The sequence below is a fragment of the Vespa velutina genome, chromosome 2 (assembly GCF_912470025.1).
Source record: "Vespa velutina chromosome 2, iVesVel2.1, whole genome shotgun sequence".
Taxonomy (NCBI): Eukaryota; Metazoa; Arthropoda; class Insecta; order Hymenoptera; family Vespidae; genus Vespa; species Vespa velutina.
Genome location: NC_062189.1, coordinates 14,325,047 through 14,347,546, shown reverse-complemented (window position 1 = coordinate 14,347,546; position 22,500 = coordinate 14,325,047). Strand labels below are relative to the sequence as shown.

Genomic DNA, 22,500 nt, shown 5'->3' with positions numbered 1-22,500 from the left:
TTTTCTTAAGACTCCTTTGAAACCTGATGATCTTTGTGGATGATAGATAAGAAACGAAAGGATCGGGAAAGTTGAGATAACGTGAGACTAACCCGCTTGTGACGTGTTTCTTTCGATAAATATGGAAGAATCTAGGAGTGCAATGAGATAAGTTCGGATCGTTCTTCGAAAGCGTCCTCTTTTAGAAATCGTTCTCTCGAAATTCTTACACGTTTCGTTTCAGTCGATCGAAGAAATTTCTATGTTTTGAAGGGACGTGTTTGCGCCGAGCAAGCCCGACGGGAGAGCTCCCGCAAATTCGTGAAATTGCCGAGCCGTCGTTTCTCGAATGGCCACGAAGGATCAATCTCGAACCGTTGAAATCCGGATAATCCGACTGTATGACGTTCGTCTATCTTTCGACGATAAGCCACCCACGGGGTTGTGCTTTCGAGCAAAAAGGGCGCGTTCAAAGGCGTCGATGTTGGGGGAGACGAGAATATACGGTCGATCTGACTCGTCTCTGTATTTCACCTAACAACATCCTGGACGTTACGCTGATTACCTATCGTTAGTCCACCCTACAAAAGGTTATTGCTTCCTATATATATATGTATCTTCCGATTGCTGTCATCCAAGTGCATAAATGAATGTTCAGCTGAAAAACTTTGACGTCGAACAAAGTCAAATCTATTTGAAATTCCTTGATTGTTTATTCGAATATGAAAGAATATTGTAAAATTAATAATTGGTTTGTATTATTTTGATAGAATTTAATATGCAAGGATATATTTTTGTCGACAATGAAATTTATAAAATACGTTTGTGTATACACGAGATAGGTAGAAAAAAAGTATAACAATTCCCGGTGGTATTTTAAATATAAAAGATTTTTAGCGACATTCTCCGATGTACGGCCAAATCCAGTAGTCTAATGTACACGCGGTCGAAATATAACTCACTATTTTCGCTCAATAAAATGGTACTTCGAAGTAAATTTTTATGGTTTCGACGGTACGCATAAAACGAATGAAATCCGAGATGGATTCCTTTGGGGTTACGTGCCTCCTATTCATGTTGGATGCTGAGAAAGATATAGCTGTTATCTCTTTTACAATTCGAACGAGAAGGAAGAGAGGGAGGGACATTCCTTTCTCGCATACGATTTTTCTCACCACTTTTGATATTTATTTTTCGTTCGGAACGTTCATGTCGGAAGACTCAAATATTCGAAACAGTAATCTCGATGTAATGGGAAAAAGAAACAGAAAGAGGGAACGCAGTCCCACGCAACATAGTTGAAGAGTGCTTTGATATGTTTGTGCAGCTATATATATATATATATATACATATATATATATATATAGGTATATGTATGTATGTACATACGTTTGCGCTTCCACTGCGAGCCTGTTCCGCTCTCGTGCCCATCATCATGACAATGCGAGTAGAGTTCGTGGATGGAAAGTACAACTCGGAGGATCGGAGTTCCATGACCGCGTTCATCTGCATGCGATTGTGTGCCAGTTTCGTGGGAGAAGGGATGAAGGCTGGTGAAGGAAGGTGAAACGAAAAGCAGACTGTAGCATGCCTGGCAGCGCGTAGTCCGTCGTCTATTCGCATCGGTTCGCTTCTAATCTTTCGAATATAGTTCCGCGAACACGACTTTGGTATTCGTCGAACGCTTCGTAGAGTCGAGGATAATATCGTCTGAGTTGCGTCGTGGGAAATGGTTCTTGGTTGAAATAGGTTATAGAGGGTAGTAGATGGGTAGGAAAGGTTGGGAATAGGGTTGGCCCGAGCGTTCACTCTCGAATTTCGCAGCTAATAAACAGCGAGCATAGGAAACTCCTACTATCGTAATCTGGAAAGTTCCGAAACGGAAGTTCAAGACACGATGCTCGTCCTCGGGAGCACGTCTGAGATGCGCCATATTATTCTTCTTCTTCTTCTTCTTCTTCATTTTCTTCTTCATCTTCTTGTTGGCTTCTTTTTGCGTTTCTCTCGGCTGACAAGGAAGTTTCTTCGAGATCGTTTCGAGAAAATGTCAAGATAAGGTGATATCTTCGTTTCGCTTCGTCTTCCTTTCGCTTTTATTCCTCGCGATAGATCATGAGAATCTCTCGGTCTGTTTCCAACGATCGATTTGGCGTAGAACGTAAAGAAGGAGAATTAATGTCGGCTGATGTCGGAGATCGCGGCAATTCGGAGCAACAGTGGCTTGGTTGATGAAGAAATTGGCAGTCTGCCGTACCCGACTTTCCAGTCGAACGATTTTGGTTCGTCTCCCGAGGGCAGGTGAAGTCGTCGCGAGGATTGAGATAACGGAGTTTGCTCGGATAATCAGGACGTCGGAAAGAAGGCTTTGGATATCGATTCGTTTGAAGGCTTTCCAAGCGGAATTTTTCTTGAAAAGGAAAAAATCTTGTTATCGGTACAGAACCGATTCTATTGGATTGCTTCTTTTTTTTTTTCTTTTTCTTTTTCCTTTTCTTTTTACAAACGCTCGAGCATTTTCGAAACCATGCGAAATTTGCCTTCGGGTTTTAACGATGAAAGATACGTTTCCCAATCACGATTTGGATATGTTCGATTGGATTATGATAAATGAATTCGGAAGGCTGACTGAGTTGCTTTAGGTTATACGATATTGATAGAATAATAAGTAAACACGTTGTTGTATGCGATGTATCTTGCGATCTGATGAATACGATTTGATACGATGTCTCGAGAAGATCTTTACGAACAATTCGAGTCGTATTTCCGACGAAAAGTAGATCTCACTACGAATGTTTCTAGAGTATAGCGGAAAAAGTATGAAAAAGAAGTTGGAAGGAAATGAGAAAGCTGCGGTTTCATAGCGCGGTCATATTTTACGACGATGGGGGTGCAAATAAAGAGAGGAGGAAAAGAGATTCGTAAGAATATCGCTCGTCGATCGTGATCTTTTCAATCGCGATAATGCTTCGCCTTCTGTTGTAATCTGGTCGATCGACGGAAATATCGGAATGGGTTTCAGAAAAGAGAAGAGAAGAGAGAAGAGAAGAGAGAAGAGAGAGAGAGAGAGAGAGAGAGAGAGAGAGAGAGAGAGTCTTATCGATTTTCGATCCCCACTTTTCTGTTCTAACGAAACACGCTTTTGAGAGCTTTCGTGATCCGTAATCCGGTAGTTCGAAGGAATTTGTAATTGTCAGTTGGCGCGATGCCTTCGCATCCGGTCACGTACGACCGAAAGTTTTCGCCATTCGAAATTATTGCAACCTTTCGGCATTTATGTAAACTGTTTTGTAACGGTGCCAAAGTTTACGCGACAGACGGCGAATCGATATCACTGGGCGGCCAAGCATTTCATTCCCGAGATTGTTTGGGAGCTTTACAACAAAAGCTTTACAGAACTGGTGTCCCCCTTGTCTGTTAAAAATAAAAGCCTGACGATAAAAGTCAAACGTATCGAACAAACGTACAAAAAGAATGCTATAACGATACTATTGCAGTCGGATATAGTACAACCATTTAATACATATGTATATGTACGTTTATACGTATATTTATATATATATATATATATATATATATATATATATATATATATATATATATATTTATTGTGTATTTCGTTTTCTTTTCGTTTTATTGGCGAACCTTTTGACTTCAATTAACGAAGTAATTTTTCGGGATTTCTCTCTATATATATTTCGTTGGAAAAAAGAGAAGCAATCCAAGCGTGAGTGCGCTTTTAATATCGCGTTAGCGTGCGGCGAAGAGCTCTCGAAAAACGGAGCAGTAAAACACGAAAATCCCGCTATAGTAAAGGCACGGGTTGGCATTAAAACGAAGAAGGAAGCCGGAACGATTTATAGGCTTGCCGGTTACCATTCGAAAGTCGCACCATAAACCTTGTCGCGTATATCAGTCGTCGCTATGGCGGTGGTATGGAGGTAATACCAATGCTGGTGGTATCAGCTTGGACCTTTCAAGGTCACACGAAATTCTCAATTCCAAGTAGTAAAAGGATCCGTCGGTACGCGCTTTCTAACGGCTCTCCTCCATATATGTATGTCGTTATGGTAATTTCTCGATCCTCTCGAGGACGGTCGCATGCGCAAGGAGTCCAAAGTGAATGTCGTTTGTCGCCGGCAGGGTAGAATCCTTCCAACGATCGTTTCTTGCGATCCTTGAGAGCGCCACAGTCGAAAGAAAACAGAGAGCGAGGGCCCGAAACGAGTAAGGAGGATGAAACTGAGAGGCGGTAGTTTATTAGTTCGCATACGAGAGCTTAAGGAATAGAAGGAGTAAGAGAAGTATGAGGAAGGAGAGTAGCTAAGTTGTGCTGTCGGTGGTAGTGGTGGTAGTGGTGATAGCGGCGGTGGTGGTCGGGTTTGGCACGGTCGGAAGAAGAGGGGTAGGACGTAGCGATCGTTCGAAAAGGAACGAAGTTATAAACGAAGCCGGTGTGGCTCGAATAGGAATCAGGACGAGGGTGGTCGGTTAACTGGAAGGATGGCGGCAATGCTGGCGGTGGTGATTCTCTTGGCGGAAGTAGGAAGCCTGGGGGATGAAAACTCGATCAGCGCCATTGGAGTCGTCTCGGTGTACCGTTCTGCTATAGAACGAGGATAGAGGCACCGAGACTGGGGGGAGAAAGAGCGAAAGAGAGCGAAAGAGAGCGATTGAGAGAGAAAGAGAGAGAGAGAGAGAGAAAGAGAGAGAAAGAGAGAGACGGAAGAAGAGAAAGAGGGAGAGAGATAGAGAAAGAAGGCAATGGAAGCGAGACTTGCTAGGGTGGAGTTGTCCACTACCGCGATTTCTTCCTTAGCGATATACGAAGGAGAAAAGAGAGAGAGAGAGAGAAAGAGAGAATCGGAGTGTGGTGAGGAGGGAGAGGGTGGTTGGGCCGTGGCTTGATTTCAAATGATCCTGGATTTCCCAGGGTGAATAAAAAACGAGGGACTCGGGGAAAGTGAAATAAATTTCTCCGACACGCCTTTCAACCATCTCGCCTGCTTTCCTTCGGTCTTCTTTCTTCTTGTTTTCTTCCCCTCTTTTCCTATTTTTCTTTCCTTCCTTTTAACCTCTTTCTTCTCCTATTTTCCGAATTTCGTGTTTTTTCCATGCCTCGTCCAAACCACCGGATTTCGTGTGCTTGCGGGGAATCGTGGATTCGTGACCAAATCGCCAGGAAGTATTTCAATGTGGTCGCGGTGGTTCTGGTTATAACCGATTTTGTTAGAAAAGCCAAATAAACGATACGAAACATTAGTTGTCATTATAGTTATAATTAGAGTAAGATATTACTAGAGTAAGATGTCACAATGAAGTCTTTGATTCTTTCGAATCAACGGATGGTTGATAATCTTTTCATTTAGTTGGATATATTTGGATAAAGTTAGAAGCATCTCTTTAAAAGGACTCACAGTAGGAATAGTTAAAAAGAGTTGGACGTTCGATCGACGAAGTATATTTGCCACGAGAAATTCCGGAAAAGCTTCCGATTCGGTCCTAAGTGAAATAGGGGAAATCGATTTTGTTCGTGGTTTGTATCAGGATGGTAGCGGTCGAACGGTACCTTTTCCACTTGGTCTCGGTATCAGCTTTTCGTACTCCTTTCTTCGAGCCGTCGAGAGCAGGTGCTTTTGAAATACCTACTGCAAGAGCCGTGGTTCTCGTTTCAAAGGGTGCTAGTTAGCCCATCGTCGATGGTTTAGATTGGTATAACGGCGAGCGCTAGACCATTTCCCTTCTACGGCTTGGTATATTCAGTATGAAAATACTTTTCCCAAGGCTCGTTTGCTCGGCATTGAACTTCCAAATGAGTTTCCCTTTGAAATTTAACACGTGCCTTTTTCGTCAAAGCAACGTTCTCGGTTCTTAGGAAGAATCATAGTTCCTGCTGCACTCGAAGTACAGCGTCATCGCGATTGCCGTCAAGCACGATATATATGTATATGTATATTTATATACGCGTTACGTGTAGAAAAGTATATATAGGTAAATATAAATATATATCTGTAATGGATACATAAGCGTCTTTTTCTTTTTCGTAAAATCATAGATTTCAATCCCGTTGCGTGTACGGCTGTGCTTTTCGATTCGTGTCTCGAAGCAATAGTCATTCTCTTCCTCTTCGTCACACAAATCGTTCCCTTTAATATCTCATATTAAAGTGGACGGTATCGCACAGTGGCTTCGTGCTATATGCTATCCATAAATCTTAATGCGGGAGTTCACTGTCTATGTCGTCTTTGACTACGCTTGGGATATTGAGTTTTAACGAAAGCAGGTGGACGGATTAAGAAATTAAAGAAGAATATCCGGGATAAACTCTTCTCGTAGAGAGACCGTCTGATAACGAACCGTGAAGAAGTGTGTGAGAGAGAAAGAGAAAAAGAAAGCTGGAGAGAGAGAGAGAGAGAGAGAGAGAGAGAGAGAGAGAGAGAGAGAGAGAGAGATAAAACGAGCTAGTGCTCTTACGCTCTACGTTCATCGGATGATCCTGGCATTCATCTCTCTCGAAAATTATTAGATAATCCGCTTTAATTATAATACGCTAGCATACAAGAGATGGGATCTGGATCGGTTTCATAACTCCTAGTGGTCTAAGTGCCTTTATCCTTCTTAAGAAAACCTGCCGAGTTTTCTCTCTCCCTCTTTTTTTCTCTCTCTCTCTCTCTCTCTCTCTCAACTTGCACTTCTCGGTCTTTGAACCGCACGAGGAAATGCTTGGTCGGGATTTGCCAGTAAAATACTTGGTCCGTTTTATTATGCGAATCATTTCGACATTGTGCTCCCGACGATTTTTCATCGGTATTGCGTATTCGCGGTGCTCATCTTCTCCGTTTCTTTTCTTTTTTTTTTTTTTTCTTTTTCTTTTCTTTTTTTCTTTTTCTTCCTTGTTTTTAGGAGATTTTATCTTTGAAAAGAGATTTTCAAGACATTATCGAGGTCATATTTTTCTTTTCTTTTCTCTAATTGACCGTATTATTATAGAAATAATGATACTTGCGGGAAAACGTGTTTTATGTCGTGATAATTTGGCGTTCTCGTTTGCACAAATAAACGTCGCTTTAGATGGGAACATTCGTTTGTTACGAAGCCGAGGCAAATAGCAGGATAATCGTGACAAATAGTATTTGTTATGCTGTTTCCTGCAGGCTCGCATTTTCGACGTTAGTCGTGTTACGTTGAGAGAACGATGACGGTGTCTCAGGGATCTCGAGAATTTACGTTCCCTTTCAAAATTTCACGTACCAAACAAGAAGCGAACTAAAGAGCGTGCGCGCGTGTTCGACATGCCGTTTACATGGCTTCAATTTTAGACGAACGTACGTAAGCGGTTGCTTCCTTAAGATGTTTGATGATGATAATTAATCGGCTTTTTCGAAATTACCATGTTCCTGGCAACTGGTAATACAATATTCTAGTGTTCCTTTTTTATCGCAAATCACTTCGTTACTTTTCTTGTTATGCAATATTCTCTTTGTGCGTTTCTCTCTCTCTCTCTCTCTCTCTCTCTCTCTCTCTCTCTCTCTTTCAGCGACTTTGAGTGCTCGTCAGATAGAACGAAACAAATATAATCTATTTTCATAAATATAATCTTAACGGAGAGATGCGTCTGCGACGCAGATAGATAAAGCGACGTTGGTAACGTGTATAAAATAAAAATTGAAACGTTGGCTTACCATTATTGATGTAAATTATTTTATAGTTTTATAGTATTTTTTTCTTTTTTTTTTCTTTTTCTTTTTTTTTTTTTTTTTTTTTAATATCACTTAATCGTATCATCGGGTCGAAGTTAATGCCATGACTATGAACGTCGCGTTGGGAAACATTATTAGTGATATCGTCGGTGCACGAAAAACGTTGTCCTCGTTGTTGAAACGGAATTATTACGAGGCATCGTTGGTTGCACGCGACGCGAGTACCAGCGGTACTGTTGGCTTTTGCTTCTGGCACTGCAGCGAGTTAGAAATTGTAGGAGTTATGAGAGAAATATTATCCAGGAAGCGAAGAACGAAAACTCCAAAGGGGATTTAAATTCGTCCCTTTAACGACTCATCGATCATCTTTATATAGGTAGAGAGAGAGAGAAAGAGAGAGAGAGAGAGAGAGAGAGAGAGAGAAGGAGAGAAAGAAAGGTAAAGAAAAAGGAGAAGAAGAAAGATAATGTGAGAGCCGACGTCGTGGATTTTTTCTTGGAATATTATTACCTGGAGGAAACGTAAAGGAAACGAATGAGATGAAGGAAGGCGTAATGTTGAGACCGCGTGTGATCGTTCGTTGGAAAAATTCCAAGTTCGTCACTCTTTACGATTTCCTTTCGATAAATAGTTGAATTCGAGTTGTACGAGGACGCTTTCGTCGCAAACGATTATATGTATATGTTCGTTCGAGATTTCAACCAATATACGCATATATATATATATATATATATATATATATATATATATAAAATGTAATTGCGGACAGAGCGAAGAAAGGAGAATTAGAGAGAGGGGAAAAAAAGAGAGAAAGAGGGAGAGAGAGAGAGGAGCCGTTGATGTCGCTCGGAAAGTGAACTCATCGGTATGCAAGACGGATTTTCCGAAGTGGAGTGCACGTTCCTCGTGTCCGCCATTTTAACCCTTCACCCGACGACCGTACACACCCTGCTGCATTTTCCTCTTCGCCCATCTCGAGATATGACCCTCACACTACTATCGTCGTTCATCCACTAAATCACCGGGCACCTTTTGTGCGATATCACGAAAATTATCTCGCTCATTTTCTTTCTCTCTCTCTCTCTCTCTCTCTCTCTCTCTTTTTCTCACTCTTTCTTTCTTCCTTTTTTTTTTCGTTTTAATATATCTTATTCCTGTACAATGCGTGCAGATATAACAGAATATTAGATTTATGTACTTCAACTTTCATGTTTATCTTTTCCTTTGCACAATCATTTTCTACTTTGGAAATTCAAGGTTACGTTATACCAGAAGTTCTCAGGAATCTCTCGGGTCTATCGTGGTTCTCTTGATATAATTATCTTTCTTTTTCCCCTTCGTCCCTCGTTTTCTACTTTCTCTGAATTACTTTCCTCTCCTTGCACTCTTTCCTCGGAACCATTGCATTGCATGCACCCTCCTCTCTTTACTCCTTCAACTCCACGTTGCTATATTTTTGTTATATATATATATATATATATATATATATATATATATATATATATATTTTTTTTTTTTTTTTTCATCTTTCATTGGTGCGCATTCGCATGGTTTGCTCGGGACAACTTTCCATTTTATTTTGATCTCATCTCTTGGTCTACCTTAATCTCTTCTTCGACGTACGAACGAAAAGATACCTTTGATGTTCTAACGAAGTTAGTTTGTTAAGAAACTGCTCGGAGCTCGTTTCTGCCATCCATCTAGTATTTCTCTCTCTTTCTCTCTCTCCCTCTTTTTCTCTATCTTTCTCTCTCTCCCTCTTTTTCTCTATCTTTCTCTATCTATTTTTCTCCCTCTCTCTTCCCCTTTCTCTAAATCTTTGCCTTTTTTTTTTTTTTTTGACATCTCCTCATCGTCTCGCTCGTCCTTTCTCTTTCATCTTTTCGCACCTCTATCATTCTGTTTCTCTTACGCCTGTAAAAAGAAAATTCGAACGCGTGTAACTGAAACACCGATGCTATTCTCTCTGGCTTTTCCTTGCTCGTGATCGTTCGCATTCCGAATGTAGAAAAGACAAAGCTGTTTCGGATTTTCTTCTTTGTGAGAGACATCGAAAAAGTCTATTTCGTTACTTTTCTTTCTTTTTAACAAAGTTCTGTGTGCGTTTCTCTCTCTCCCTCTCTCTCTCTCTCTTTCTTTTTCTTTCCAAATAAAGAACATCGCGATAACTTGGTAAAATTGTTTAGAAACGCTGTGAGATTCGAGATTCAGAATGATGTCATTTTAATTGCATCAATGTCGCGAATAATTCATCCATTATCGAAGAAAAGACGATTCTCCTTTATCCGCATTCCGTGAGCGATCCTCTTAGCACCGTAAAGAATTCGAAGGTCATCAATTGGAACGTTTTCATCGGCCCGACGAAGATGTCTCCGGCTACGTGATACGATTATCTCATAGCGTCGACTTTAGAAAGGCATCTCCCGTATAAAGGATAGTCGATAATTCGTTGCACGTATCATCTTTCTCGTTTGTTTCGATTTAAGAAACATTACTCGTGAATGGCTCAGGAAAGGAAAAGGACGTTTTAAGAGTTCACCGATATCGCTAAGAGAGTCGAGGGAATTCGGAAACTCGGTACCTAGTTGTCATTAACTTACGAAACGATATGACGTCTCGGAGGTCTCGACATTTCATAATAAACGCGAGATTCGGATATTTCTCTAAATATTACTCTTTGGATTTTTAACAGCAACGAGGGTATGATCCTCGATCGTAAATCGCGGATCGATTATCGATATTACGTCTCTCGCGACTGTCGATGTGCCAAATCGACCTCCGTCTTGGCCCAGTTATAGTCGAAGATTCTCTTCTGTCGGATGAGAGGAAATGCGACAAAGAACCGATGTCTTTGAATCTCTCTCTTTCTCTCTCCCTCTCTCTCTCTCTCTCTCTCTTTTTCTATTTCTTACTTGCTCGTTCGTTCGTAACCTTCGTCCGGTCGACTGACTTCTTTCGAGAAACGTAAGGAAAGCAAACTCGAATAAGGAGTAGAGTGAGTAGGACGTTGAGAGAAAAATGTACAGATAATGGTGAAAAATAATTGGACGGCTCGAGTGTAGGCACAGTCAAAAGTCTCGCAAAAGGTCGCACGAAATACAAAGACTGTGTGGGAGTACTTCTTGGCCTACATTATAAAATAGTAGGTCCGAATCGGAACGTCTCACTTTTTCTCTCTTTTCTTTTTCTCTTCCTTTCTTCTTCTTCTTCTTCTCTTTCTCTCTCTCTCTCTCTCTCTCTCTCTCTCTCTTTCTTTCTTTTTCTCTCTGTTTCTCTTACACGCTTGTTCGTTCGGCTAGTCCGACGACCATCAGAATTGTGAATCTTTGATCCTATGAAATCATTGAGCCAATCACTCACTTATGACGGCCGTTTGATATTTTGCTCCGATTAAGCACGAAAAAATGTTACGCAAATATTTTTTCAATTTTGTCATAGAAATGAAAATACGACGTTCATACGTCATGATTGAAATAATTTGTAATATCTAGATATACTATATCGATTAAAAAATATATTCCAGTTCATTAATTAATTATTATCTACGATCTATGTACGTAGATGAACGTATTACGTAGATGCAAAAAAAAAAAATAATGGTGTGTTTAATGATTATGCAAGTAGAAGGATATGTATTTTCGTATAGATAGAAGCCTCGTTGAAATCGAGACAGGTAGAGATACTGATGTTCAATAACGAAGCTCTTACTACTACGAAGGATAAGGATAGTTCGAAATAGAAGCAAGTGTTGTAATGAAGAGCAAGTACTAGCGATAGCATGTACTATTAGGGCGCAAGGTTGCTGTTGTATTACTTACTACCATGTCTTCATTGTGGTAGTAAGTGGTGCAACATTGGAGCATTTATGTACATCACTAATACTTCCGGCAGAGAAATAAGCACGTTCTCTAAATACATACTCATAGCTTGTTTTAAGTAAACTCTCAGATCCGATACAATAACAATATAAAATAGATTTGTGCGGTAGTTAACCATTCAAAGTCAGTATCGATTCGAGAGTGTAAATTACAATAAATGAATTCATTCGAAATTTACAATGGGAACCTTCTACGTTTCTCTTTCGTTTTTTTCTCTTTTCTTTTTTTTTTTTTTGCATTAGATTATTACAATATGAAATTATTTGATCTTCCAATAATATTCAAGCTTTTTATAAAAAAAAAAGTATATATTCAATACGATATTCTATGAATAAATGGAAAGACAAATGTAGCTTTGATCGAAATTCTAAAGTAAGAATTAACTTTATAATACCTTTAACCTTTCTTTCTTTTCATTTTTCATTTGTTCGTTGCAGAATAAACGAGCAAATGAAGAACGACCAAGCCCGATTTTAATTTACGCGCGAAGTCAGGAGCATATGGTTAATCGAATAGCATTAATGTCACCACCAGATAATATGTAATGCAATAAAGGTAATCGATAAAAGCTCGCTGACCTACCGGCTGTTGTTGGCCTACCGATTAGTGTTGATTAGGAGACGATATTAGATATACATATTTGTCCCACAATCGTTTCGAAATGTTTTGCTGACGATTTCGTGTTTTTTCTTTTATGAACTTGATATTAGATCGATTTGGATTTTATAAAATATTTTTAAGCAGAATATCTTCTATAAAACGAAGCAGCGATATTAAATTCGTTTCATTATCGGAATTAAAAAAAGTATGTATATATATATATATATATATATATATATATATATATTTCTATGGTTAAATTGAAACAATATTCTTTTGTCTATTAATTCGATCCTTATGAGAGATTCTATTGAATTATCGACAATTTTGAGTTCATTCAGAACTATTCACAATATGCCAAAAATTTGAAAATTTATAATCTTTTTTACCGGCTGTTTTCATAATCTGTTTCATAGAATTCTGGTCAGTGTCATGCGTTGTTTTTATTCGAGAGAATTTTTATGTTACTTCTATGAATTTTCGACTTTTTCCGATAAATGAAATCGGATTAAAAAAACCGAATGGTGAAATGTTCGGTTCGGTGAACGAATTCGATGGGAGAACCTCCACTTTACACGAGAATAGTAAAGCTTTAACCGAGGAACTTTGTGAATCGAAAGAGTTTGAGAATATATATATAGTTCCGTGAATCGAAGATAAGTTAAGCGAACGAATCGGAGAACGATCACGGGGAAATGTTACTTATCCTTTTATGTCGTTTTTCCTTCTCAAGAGAAGATCATGTATACTTGGTTGATTTATTTCAGATGTCAATGTTCGCAATGACTGCAACATTTGCACCGATTTTGTCTAGTAGAAATTCCTACTCGACGAGTAAAACAATTTTATCCGGTGATAGGAGCAAAGTGAACATAAGGTTTTCGCAAAAAGGTCTCCGCAAGTCAATTGTGCGATTCTACTGGAAGGAGGAGTAAATAGTTAAACTGGAGAGAACATTGATTCGATAGTACGCCCATGGATTCTGTCTTCTTCTCTCTGAAGTAGACTGAAACTCGTCTTTCTTCTCTCTCTCTCTCTCTCTCTCTCTCTCTCTCTCTATTTCTATCTCTTTCTCTCTCTTTCCCTCTTCCTTCCTTCCTCCTTTCTTCTTCTTGCTCTACTTCCTAAGGCTTTCACCGTAGGAAGCAAAAGGCAGCTCCCTTAATTCATTTTGCTTCCATCGTTGAACCTCCCTGCCCTTTTCCGGTGGCACGCTTGAAAGAGCATAAGTGTGCTGGGAATTGTCAAACCAGAATTGTCAAACCTGTTCGTCGAGCAGAGAGGAGAAAGTAAACGATGGACTTTAACAACGTTGAAGGAATCTCGCGAAGCTGTTCTGTTCGTTGCTTGATAGAAGTTCTCTCTATGTAGCATATTATGGGTGATATCGTGATAGAGTGAGAAAGAAAGAGAAAGAGAGAGAGAGAGAGAGAGAGAGAGAGGGAGAGAGAGAAAGTGAGTAATTCGATTCATTCATAGAATAGACTGATAAATGCGACAGAGTTGAGATATACGCAATTACATTTGATGCTATTTCGAAGAGCAATGATATTACGACTGACAAGAGTAATTTTGGGAAATTAGGAATAGTAGAGAACACGAGAATAAACTATACAAAATTATATCTTTTCAAGCCGCAGGTAAAGAAACTTGTGAAAAAGAGAGAGAGAGAGAGAGAGAGAGAGAGCGAGCGAGCAAGAGCACGAGCAAACAGTGATAAGAACTAGCAGAGGAAAAATTCTGTATTGCATGGAAGCTTGTTTACCGGAACACAATGAACGTACGAAGACGATGTGATGTTCAAATACACACACACACACACACACACACACACACACATACATATAGTCTTACATAGATGCACACAATCACACACATGCACCCAACACAAGAGACATGGAACTAAAGAAGAGGATCACGAGCGGTCTGACCAGTGTCGAAAGAATTTCTTTGGGTAAGGAACGAGTTCAGGAATTGCTGCATGAAACCTGCTTGAACATCTAATTTACGCGGGTTCGCTCGAGCCATACGTGGTCTCGATTTTTCTTGGTATATAGGTGTACATGGTCACACGGAAAATAGGTGGAAAGAGATGAAGGAATGGACGAGAGAAAGAGAGAGAGAGAGAGAGGATCTTGTATAAGGTGCCATTTTGGTAGAACGCGGTTCGCGAGAGACTTTATAAGATGGTCGTGTTATTGGTGTTGGTGGAGATAGTGACTGTAGTGGTGCTATGAGAGTGCTGGTGGAAGTGGGAGGAGGATAGAGGGATGGAAACGACGAAACGACTGGAAAGAGTCGCATTTTTATTCCTCCGGTCTGTGCCGACGTAGCAGATGAAAGCGGTTATGCCGACTCCGTATTGCCCTCCTTTGTCTCCCTCGTCTTGCCCAAGTCGTCGTCGTATTCTCCTCTCTTTCTCTCTTTCTCACTTTTCTCTTTTCTCTTTTCCTACGGAGTCTCAGTCTGCAGGGCACACGAGTACGAAGGAGAGCTTCGACTCCACCTTTCTCGTATTTCCCTTCCGACTGCTTCGCTCCTTTAACCTCTTTCTTCTCCGCTTTTCTACGATCTCAAAGCCGATTCTATGTATCTTGGGGTCATTCGGCGTATATTAGGTTACACTGGCGCTCGACCAAATACCAACGATAGTTCAAGGACCTTAAGGAAAATTCGCGAATTTTCTTGTTTTCTTTCTTTCTTTTTTCTTTTTTTCTTTTTTTAAAGAAGGAAAAAAAAAGAAGAAAAAAGAAAAGAAAAAAGAAAAGAAAAAAGAAAAGAAAAAAAGAAAGAAAAATACCCTTCGAACATATACGACGCTTTTCAAATAAATCTTTAATTTTTCTTACTCTTGAAAGTTTTTACGACTTATACGAAATAGCGATAGGACTATCGATAGTCTCATCAGAAGGGTAGCTTCAATATTCGTAATATATTTCGACTCCTCCATCCAAGTTGGTTTAGTATATACCGTATACATATATGTATACGTGTATATATTCGATCGTGCTAGGTCGGTGAGTTCTCTTTTCTCTTTTTGTTGTGGAGATTATTGCTTTCTCTCTCTCTCTCTCTCTCTCTCTCTTTTTCTCTTTTTCTCGATCTCCTACTCCTCGCAGTCTCACAGTTCGTTCGACTCTCGGGATCCATTCGCACGGCTTTTCGCAACATTATTAAAAATCGTTACTCGGCGTAGCGCCGTCGTCGGTGGATGCCAGTAATAGAGGTGGAGGTGGAGGCAGAGGAAGAGACGGCGGCTTTTTCGTGATTTAGCTCTTTCCATTTTTCTGGCTGCACCTCGGATCGTCGCAGGGCTTGATAAGTTCTCTCGATATTCGGTTGCTGCAGCAAATCATCGGGAGGATACATTTATTCTCGGCCGTAGGTACCTCGATGAAATCAGAGACAGTTCCACCGTCGAATGGCCAATGGGAAAATAGTAACTGGATATAGGCCGGAAATGACTGCCAGCTGATAACCGGATATCTAATATCCGAACGTTTGCCTGGCCGAGTACCGAAAAATACGAGAATCCGATAAGCCTACGGTACTGTTTACTAACCATATTCACACACACATCGGATAACGTTCTTTTTCGCATCGATTCATCTAAAAAACCCTTTCCTTAACATTCATTCGCTAATATTTATTTCAACGCGAGATATTCGAGACTCAATAAAGGATAAAAATTTGAAAAAGGACATTCCTTTTTTTCGTTTGTTTCATATTTTTTGAAAAGAGTATGATTAGAGAATGTACTCTCGTCGAGTTTACATGTTATTCTCACGGATCAATACGTTTGTTATGAAAACATGTTATACTGACCTTTCGGCGTGTTTGTTTACAGGTATCTTGGATGAGGATCAGGGATCTTCATATACTTACGGCAGGCACGGTGGCCTTCAGTAGCGATGCTAGATTCCATCCCCAACATACTCCTGGAAGTGACGCTTGGACCCTTAGGCTAGATAATGTTAAAAAAACGGATTCCGGCATATACGAATGTCAAGTAAATACAGAGCCGAAAATTATGTACGCCATTCGATTATCTGTCAGAGGTATGTTTTCTTATTTCATTGTTATAGATTTCGTTCTCTCTTGATTTTGTCGTATCGTTATACTTTAGATAATTTTAGAATCGAACATCGTTAAAAATCGTCTTAAATATTTTAATCCAACGAGAGCCTGCTGCCAGGCACAATTACGAGATCCAATAAATGCTTTCGTGTTTTCAGAGCCCGATAAACCAGAGGGTTACGACGAACCGCATTCTCAACAAACACGCATAAGTAAGTACACATTACACGAACGAGATATATACCAGATCGTAAACGAAGATAGCTTCTAATGGCCATGCAAACGGAACCCATCACTTCCTTACAATAGCTTCCCTTTCGAAACTATACCTACCCTATGTGTCAACTCTACGTTCAAGTGTATAGCAAATATAAACTTCACTTGTTTGCTGAAGGTGCCTGCTAAAGTATTTTAGGTAATTCAAACGATAAGTCGTAAACATTAGCTCGATTTTCGAATGAGCCAATTACTCGTACGAAATTATGCCATTTCGTAAAACGTAACTAATATCATCGTTCAAACGATTCCATAGAAGAAATATCTAGGATCGAACATATTGAACATTAACATATTTAAAATATCTGATATGAAAACAGTAATATCTCTATGATTGTAAAATTCTTTCATATAGGATATTCTATCGATGCCGTATTTAAATGTACAAGTAATATGAATACTCTAATGTTTTGCTATGAATGCTTTGACGTTATATGCATATATAGATAGAGATGGATTCAGTACGTGTTTCTCCATGTCGAGACATTCATGATACACGATATGGAAGATAGGAGATAGAACGAAGTTTTATTATTTGTTTGAAATATCGAAGGTAGGTTTCGTTCTTCTATTTCAATATCTCGTTTTTTTTTTTTTTTTTTTTCTATATGAGATCATTCATTTACTTTATAAATTCTAACAGTACATAGTTATACTGTTAGAATATAGATAGATATAGAAACAAAAAGGAATGAGATCAGAGTTGTATTGAAAAATTTTTTATATCAATTATTTATAGAAATTAAACTTGATTATTTTACTATAAATATTTCCGTTTCTTTTTTTCGTTGAATATATATGTATATATATATTCAACGAAATATATATATACATATATATTCAACGAAATATATATATATATATATATGTAACGCAAGCAACGAATGTATGTATGTATACATATATGTGTACGTATACTTACATATGTTTTTCGTACATTTATTGACAATTATAATAAGACATTCCTCGTTGAATTATATCGCGGCAAATATTTGAAAAACAAACATGTATACATAGATTTCTTCATAATTAAGTGATGCGAAGAATTTTCCGAGCAAATTTATTCGGAAGTGCATATATTTCATTTGCTAACATTCATTTTTCGTATGATAACAGCATTTGCAAAATGTTTTCTTCTACATTAGGACGAAAACGAGTTTCACGAATACGTGGATTCGAATCGTATGCTTTTCTGTTTATCACTACATAGACGGTGACAAACTTTCGACCAGCAAACAGCAATATTTCTGTCATTCGCTGTAATTGCCCATGAAATCCTCCTAGCTGGCGTATTATTCGGAACTTTATAGCTACACATCTACGTGCATTTCGCGTACCGAACTATGAACGTTAGAAACGTATGTTTGTATATAGGCGAAATGCCAATGTTACCCAAATGTTCCAATTAGAAACATAAGAGGGATATATTAAAATTCTATATGGATTTGTCGAATGTCTATAATAGCAGGTAATTTTCTTTTTATAATAAGCATAAAATCCATACAATTGTTTTTAATAATAATAACGGTAGCAATAGTTTTATAAGAAAAAGAACAAAGAAGAAGAAGAATGGTAAAAGGAAGAATTTATATCGTCGAAAGACATGGTAAAATCTCGAACGATTATTAATCATTTCGTTTTCAAAGCTATGGAAAAGAAGTTGAATTTTTGATAACGATAATTCTTTCATAAATCATATTAATTCTTTCCCATATATTCTCGTTATATCGATAACAACTCCCGATCATCTTATACTTCGTTTGCACGTTAAAAACTCATCTACTTTCGCCCTTTTATTCCCCTCTCGACGTCACGAACATCAATCACTTAAGGGTAAGTGCGTCACTTTTCCAGCTTTCACGTGCGGCCAATGTTACTTTGTCGATCTTTTCTTTTCTTTTCTTTTCTTTTCTTTTCTTTCTTTTTTTTTTCGACCTCCCTCTCGTACTCCTCTCTCTAAAGTTCTTTTTTCATTATTTCTTGAAGCAGGGCTGCAGGGAGAAATTGTTCCCCGTTGCACTCGGCATCGATATTCTCTCGATATTATTGTGAGAAAAGTATTCACGATGGGGACAAGTTTTCTAACATACGTTTTCATTGATCGCGAAAAGACTGAATAATATTGTGAAAAGATCGAAAGATAACCTCCGTTATCACATAGAAACGTTCGATCCTTCATAATATAACACGAATAAGAGACAAGGAAGAAAAAAGTTTGAAGTAACAGAGGTTGAAATATTTTTGATGAAATGTTTTTGATAAAAATAAGTTTGCGAATAAAGCTGAGGTCAGCGTTCTTTATAAATCTACGATATCTGAATTCTATTCGTTTATTTTCTTTCATCGTCTGGGACAGATTTAAAGTACATCGAGGAAACAATAAATTCAATAATATCGAAGTTTAAAACGGTAAGAGTGTCTCGAACGACGAGTCCGATATTTATAAAATAGAATAGCAATATAAGATAAGAATTATCGATCATGCCATCAAGTTTTTTATTTAATAGATATTACGAATGAATGGGCTTATTAAACATTCTTGAAACATTAAGATAAATAATATACGTGTATATATATATATATATGTAGATACGTACAAAAGGTAAAGAGAAAGACAATAAATAGTGTAAGCATACACCTACGGGTACAGTAATAACGGCATAAAGTAATATTTCGCCAGGTGAAATGCAGTTCCTGTGGGATTAATTTAAGTCTAATAGGATTATCCTTAATCCCTCTAGTCCTGCGGTACTGCCCTTACCACTGGTCTCTCTATCTCTTCTCTCTCTCCCTCTCTCTCTCTCTCTCTCTCTCTCTCTCTCTCTCTCTCTCTCTCTCTTTGTCTCTCTGTTTCCTTCTTTCTCGTTTCATCCTTTTTCCGTTGGATCTTCGCAGTCAACCAAGAGGCTCATCGGAGTTTCAAGAGACAAGAAAAGAGTACGGCGTTAAATTAGTCTTGGGTACGGTCTTTTCCTTGAGTAATGTATGCGTGTCCTGACATTATCATGCGAGTGATATCACAGGACTCACCTTCTATATCCTTCTATGTTCCTTTCTTCGCACCCTTTCTTTTTTCTTATCTCTCTTTTTCTCTCTTTTTTTTTCTTTTTCTTTTTTGCTCTCACTGGCACTTCTCCCGTCCATTGTTTTTCTCACGAGCACTAATGAATTATTACAGCACCGCGTAGTACCAAGAAGGAGAAGGTACCTTTTCTCGACGCTCTCTCCGGCTCGTCGTCGTCCTTGTTTGTTCGCACTTCAAACTCAAATTTGCAGGAAAGATATCTCGAGACTCGAGTCCACGAACTGTAAGTTAAGTAGGTCGCGTTTTAATATGCCGACGAGACGTCGTGAGAGAATGTCTTTTCGGTTAAATGAATTGAGATTACGATTCCTTTCGCGACGATGAAATAATGTCTTCTTCCGTACCGTTTTAAAGGGAAGCTGTTTAAAAGATATTCCGGGAAGAAGAGTCTAATAAAAGAGCCTTTAAATATTTATCGAGTTATTCATCGCGCGAAAGAGCTAATTCGTCGAACGTTAACGGAGCCAAGGTTCTTCGACGACGACGACGATGACGACGACGATGACGACGACGACGACGACGACGACGACGACGACGACGACGACGACGACGACGACGACGGCGACGATGACGACCACCACGAAACGAAATGCAGATTCTGGAAACCTTATAATCTCAACCTATCTTTTCTTTTTTCTTTTTTCTTCTTTCTTCTTTCTTTTCCTTGTCTTGACGAAGATCCTTCTTTAGAAGAAGGGCGAACGGAAAGTTTCAGATATCAAAAATGTCGTCCGTTGATTGAATTCAAACTACGAGACTATCCTTGGAAGTTATCCAAGTGAATTTCGATCGTCGTTGATGTATATACATATATATATATATATATATATATATATATATATCGGTAACGTCGAACATTCTAAACTTGAAATTATACGATCGATGAATTTGAAACTTTCTAATGAGTTTTATACGTAAATGACGAAGCAGTGGGATCTGAGATTTTGAGTATAGTTGAAATATTAATACCAGAAACAGAAACGAAAATCGAGTGAGAACGTACGGAGCACTAATTACGTTTCCAAGGGGAATGATCCGAGAAGACAAACGTACTACTACTAGTACTATGAATAAAAAAGTGATAGAAGAAGAGAAAAGAGGAGAGAAAAGGAAAGAGAGAAACATGAGAGAACGCGGAGCTTTTTTGCTATTCTTTCCGGGAGAGCGAGTGCAAGCTAACAATGCTTTGGTAGGTACGTACATAGAGAGGGAAGACGCCCGACGCGCTGACTCGTTGTTATTTTTAAAGAAAGATATTCATTCGAAAGGGTAGATTTAAGGCGCTGTCACAGAAGAAATTTTTATCCATTATACTTTCTTCCTATTTCATAATGACGGTCTTGTTATTTCTTTTTTTATTTTATATATATATATATATATATATATATATATATATATATATAGAGAGAGATAGATAGATAGATATAAAGCCTTCTTATGTATAATTTTTTCTTTTTTCTATCCATTTAGAAAAAGACAGAAGGAAAGAAAGAAGTAAATGAATTTTTTCCCGCACATTTTTTGACATTAACGATGTATTTCTTTCTTTGTCTCTTTACACCGAATTTTATATATATTTAATTTCACGTAAGAAATTAGTCCGTTTAATATTCCTTCATTTCAGACGTCAGTGTTTCGTTTTAGTTTTTGTGAGATACCAACTATATCACCTTCATATTTCATTTATATATATCTATGTTTTATTATTTCATATAATATCATATTAGTTGAAATAATATTCATATTTTTATTCTATTCTCTCTTGTCTTCTTTCGTTAATTTATTTTTCCATACGTTTGTAATATAATTAAGATTTCTTTACTTACCTCGTCGTAAAAGTTTTTTACGCCAATCGATTTATGTAATCGCTGTAGACGCAAATTGAACTGCTAAAATTTCTCGGTCTGAAATAGCTAAGATTAATGATTAACCTAAACGAAACGTTGGAAATATTTCGGAACATTGTGTCATTGAAAAGACATGCGTTAATATTACAATGGATTATATAATGAGAAGAAGAAAGACGAGCAGTAGTTGATGACGTATTTGCATGGAAAGAAGAAAACAAGACAGTATATATATTCTTAGCGAATAAACTTAGTATTATTTTACTTACCTTTTGTCACAAACTGAGTTTGTACTATCCTACTTTTTTTTTTTTTTTTATTTCTTTAAATCCGAATCATCGAATCCATTTTTATAATTACATTATGAAAATCCATCAGTAATTTTGCGTAAGGTTAAATGGAATTTGAAATAAGTTAAGTTAAATTAGATTCGTGCGTATAGACAACGAGAGAGAAAGAGAGAGAAAGAGAGAGAAAGAGAGAGAAAGAGAGAGAAAGAGAGAGAGAGAGAGAGAGAGAGAGAGAGAGGGAGGGAGGAAGGGAGGGAGAGAGGATCCGAATTTCCCTGACTGAGATATAATATTTGTTGAAACATGACTTTTAGGTTACGAAAGTACGGCACCCGTGGCGGCCATAATGGGTCCTCGGGAGCAAAGGGTGCCATCGGGGTCGACGATCACCCTAAGATGCGTCATATCGTCTCCATATCAGACTCGTCCCATCAGGGGTGTACAATGGCTTCAGGATAACAAACTCCTAACATTCCAGGTAATGTTGCTCTCAGCACGTTCCAAATTTTATCGGCACGGATAGACGTGCTGCTTTAATGAAATTTCCTTTTTGATGCTTCTATCACAAGGAAAAATCGTCGCGAGGCAGCAGGTAAAGCGAGAACGCTCGTAAATCATTATTGCGAATGTGGGTCGCGCTTGCTTTCCTTCTTTCACTTTTATCTCCATTTCTTCTCTTTTTTCTTCTTTTTTTTTCTTTCCTTCTAATTTTTTTTTTTTTTTTACATTTTTTTCTTCTCCCCTTTTCTTCTTTCTCTTCTTATTTTATTC

The 22,500-nt window shown here is 38.3% G+C and overlaps 1 protein-coding gene across 26 annotated transcripts in view; it reads left to right on the top strand.

Annotated features, from left to right (window-relative positions):
- Positions 1-22,500, top strand: part of LOC124957951 — a 112,294-nt gene that overhangs the window by 25,419 nt on the left and 64,375 nt on the right. For 24 of the 26 annotated variants that reach the window (XR_007103783.1, XR_007103794.1, XR_007103796.1 and 21 more), the window contains 3 exons: positions 16,002-16,212; positions 16,390-16,443; positions 22,044-22,207. Coding sequence is in view for 5 of the 26 variants with exons in the window: in XM_047515553.1 (XP_047371509.1) it covers positions 16,002-16,212; positions 16,390-16,443; positions 22,044-22,207 (429 nt within the window). In the remaining 21 variants the exon portion in view is untranslated. Of the gene's footprint in view, positions 1-13,637; positions 14,109-15,202; positions 15,702-16,001; positions 16,213-16,389; positions 16,444-22,043; positions 22,208-22,500 lie in introns of those variants that run through there. The other 2 variants (XR_007103798.1, XR_007103797.1) reach the window with 2 other exon arrangements.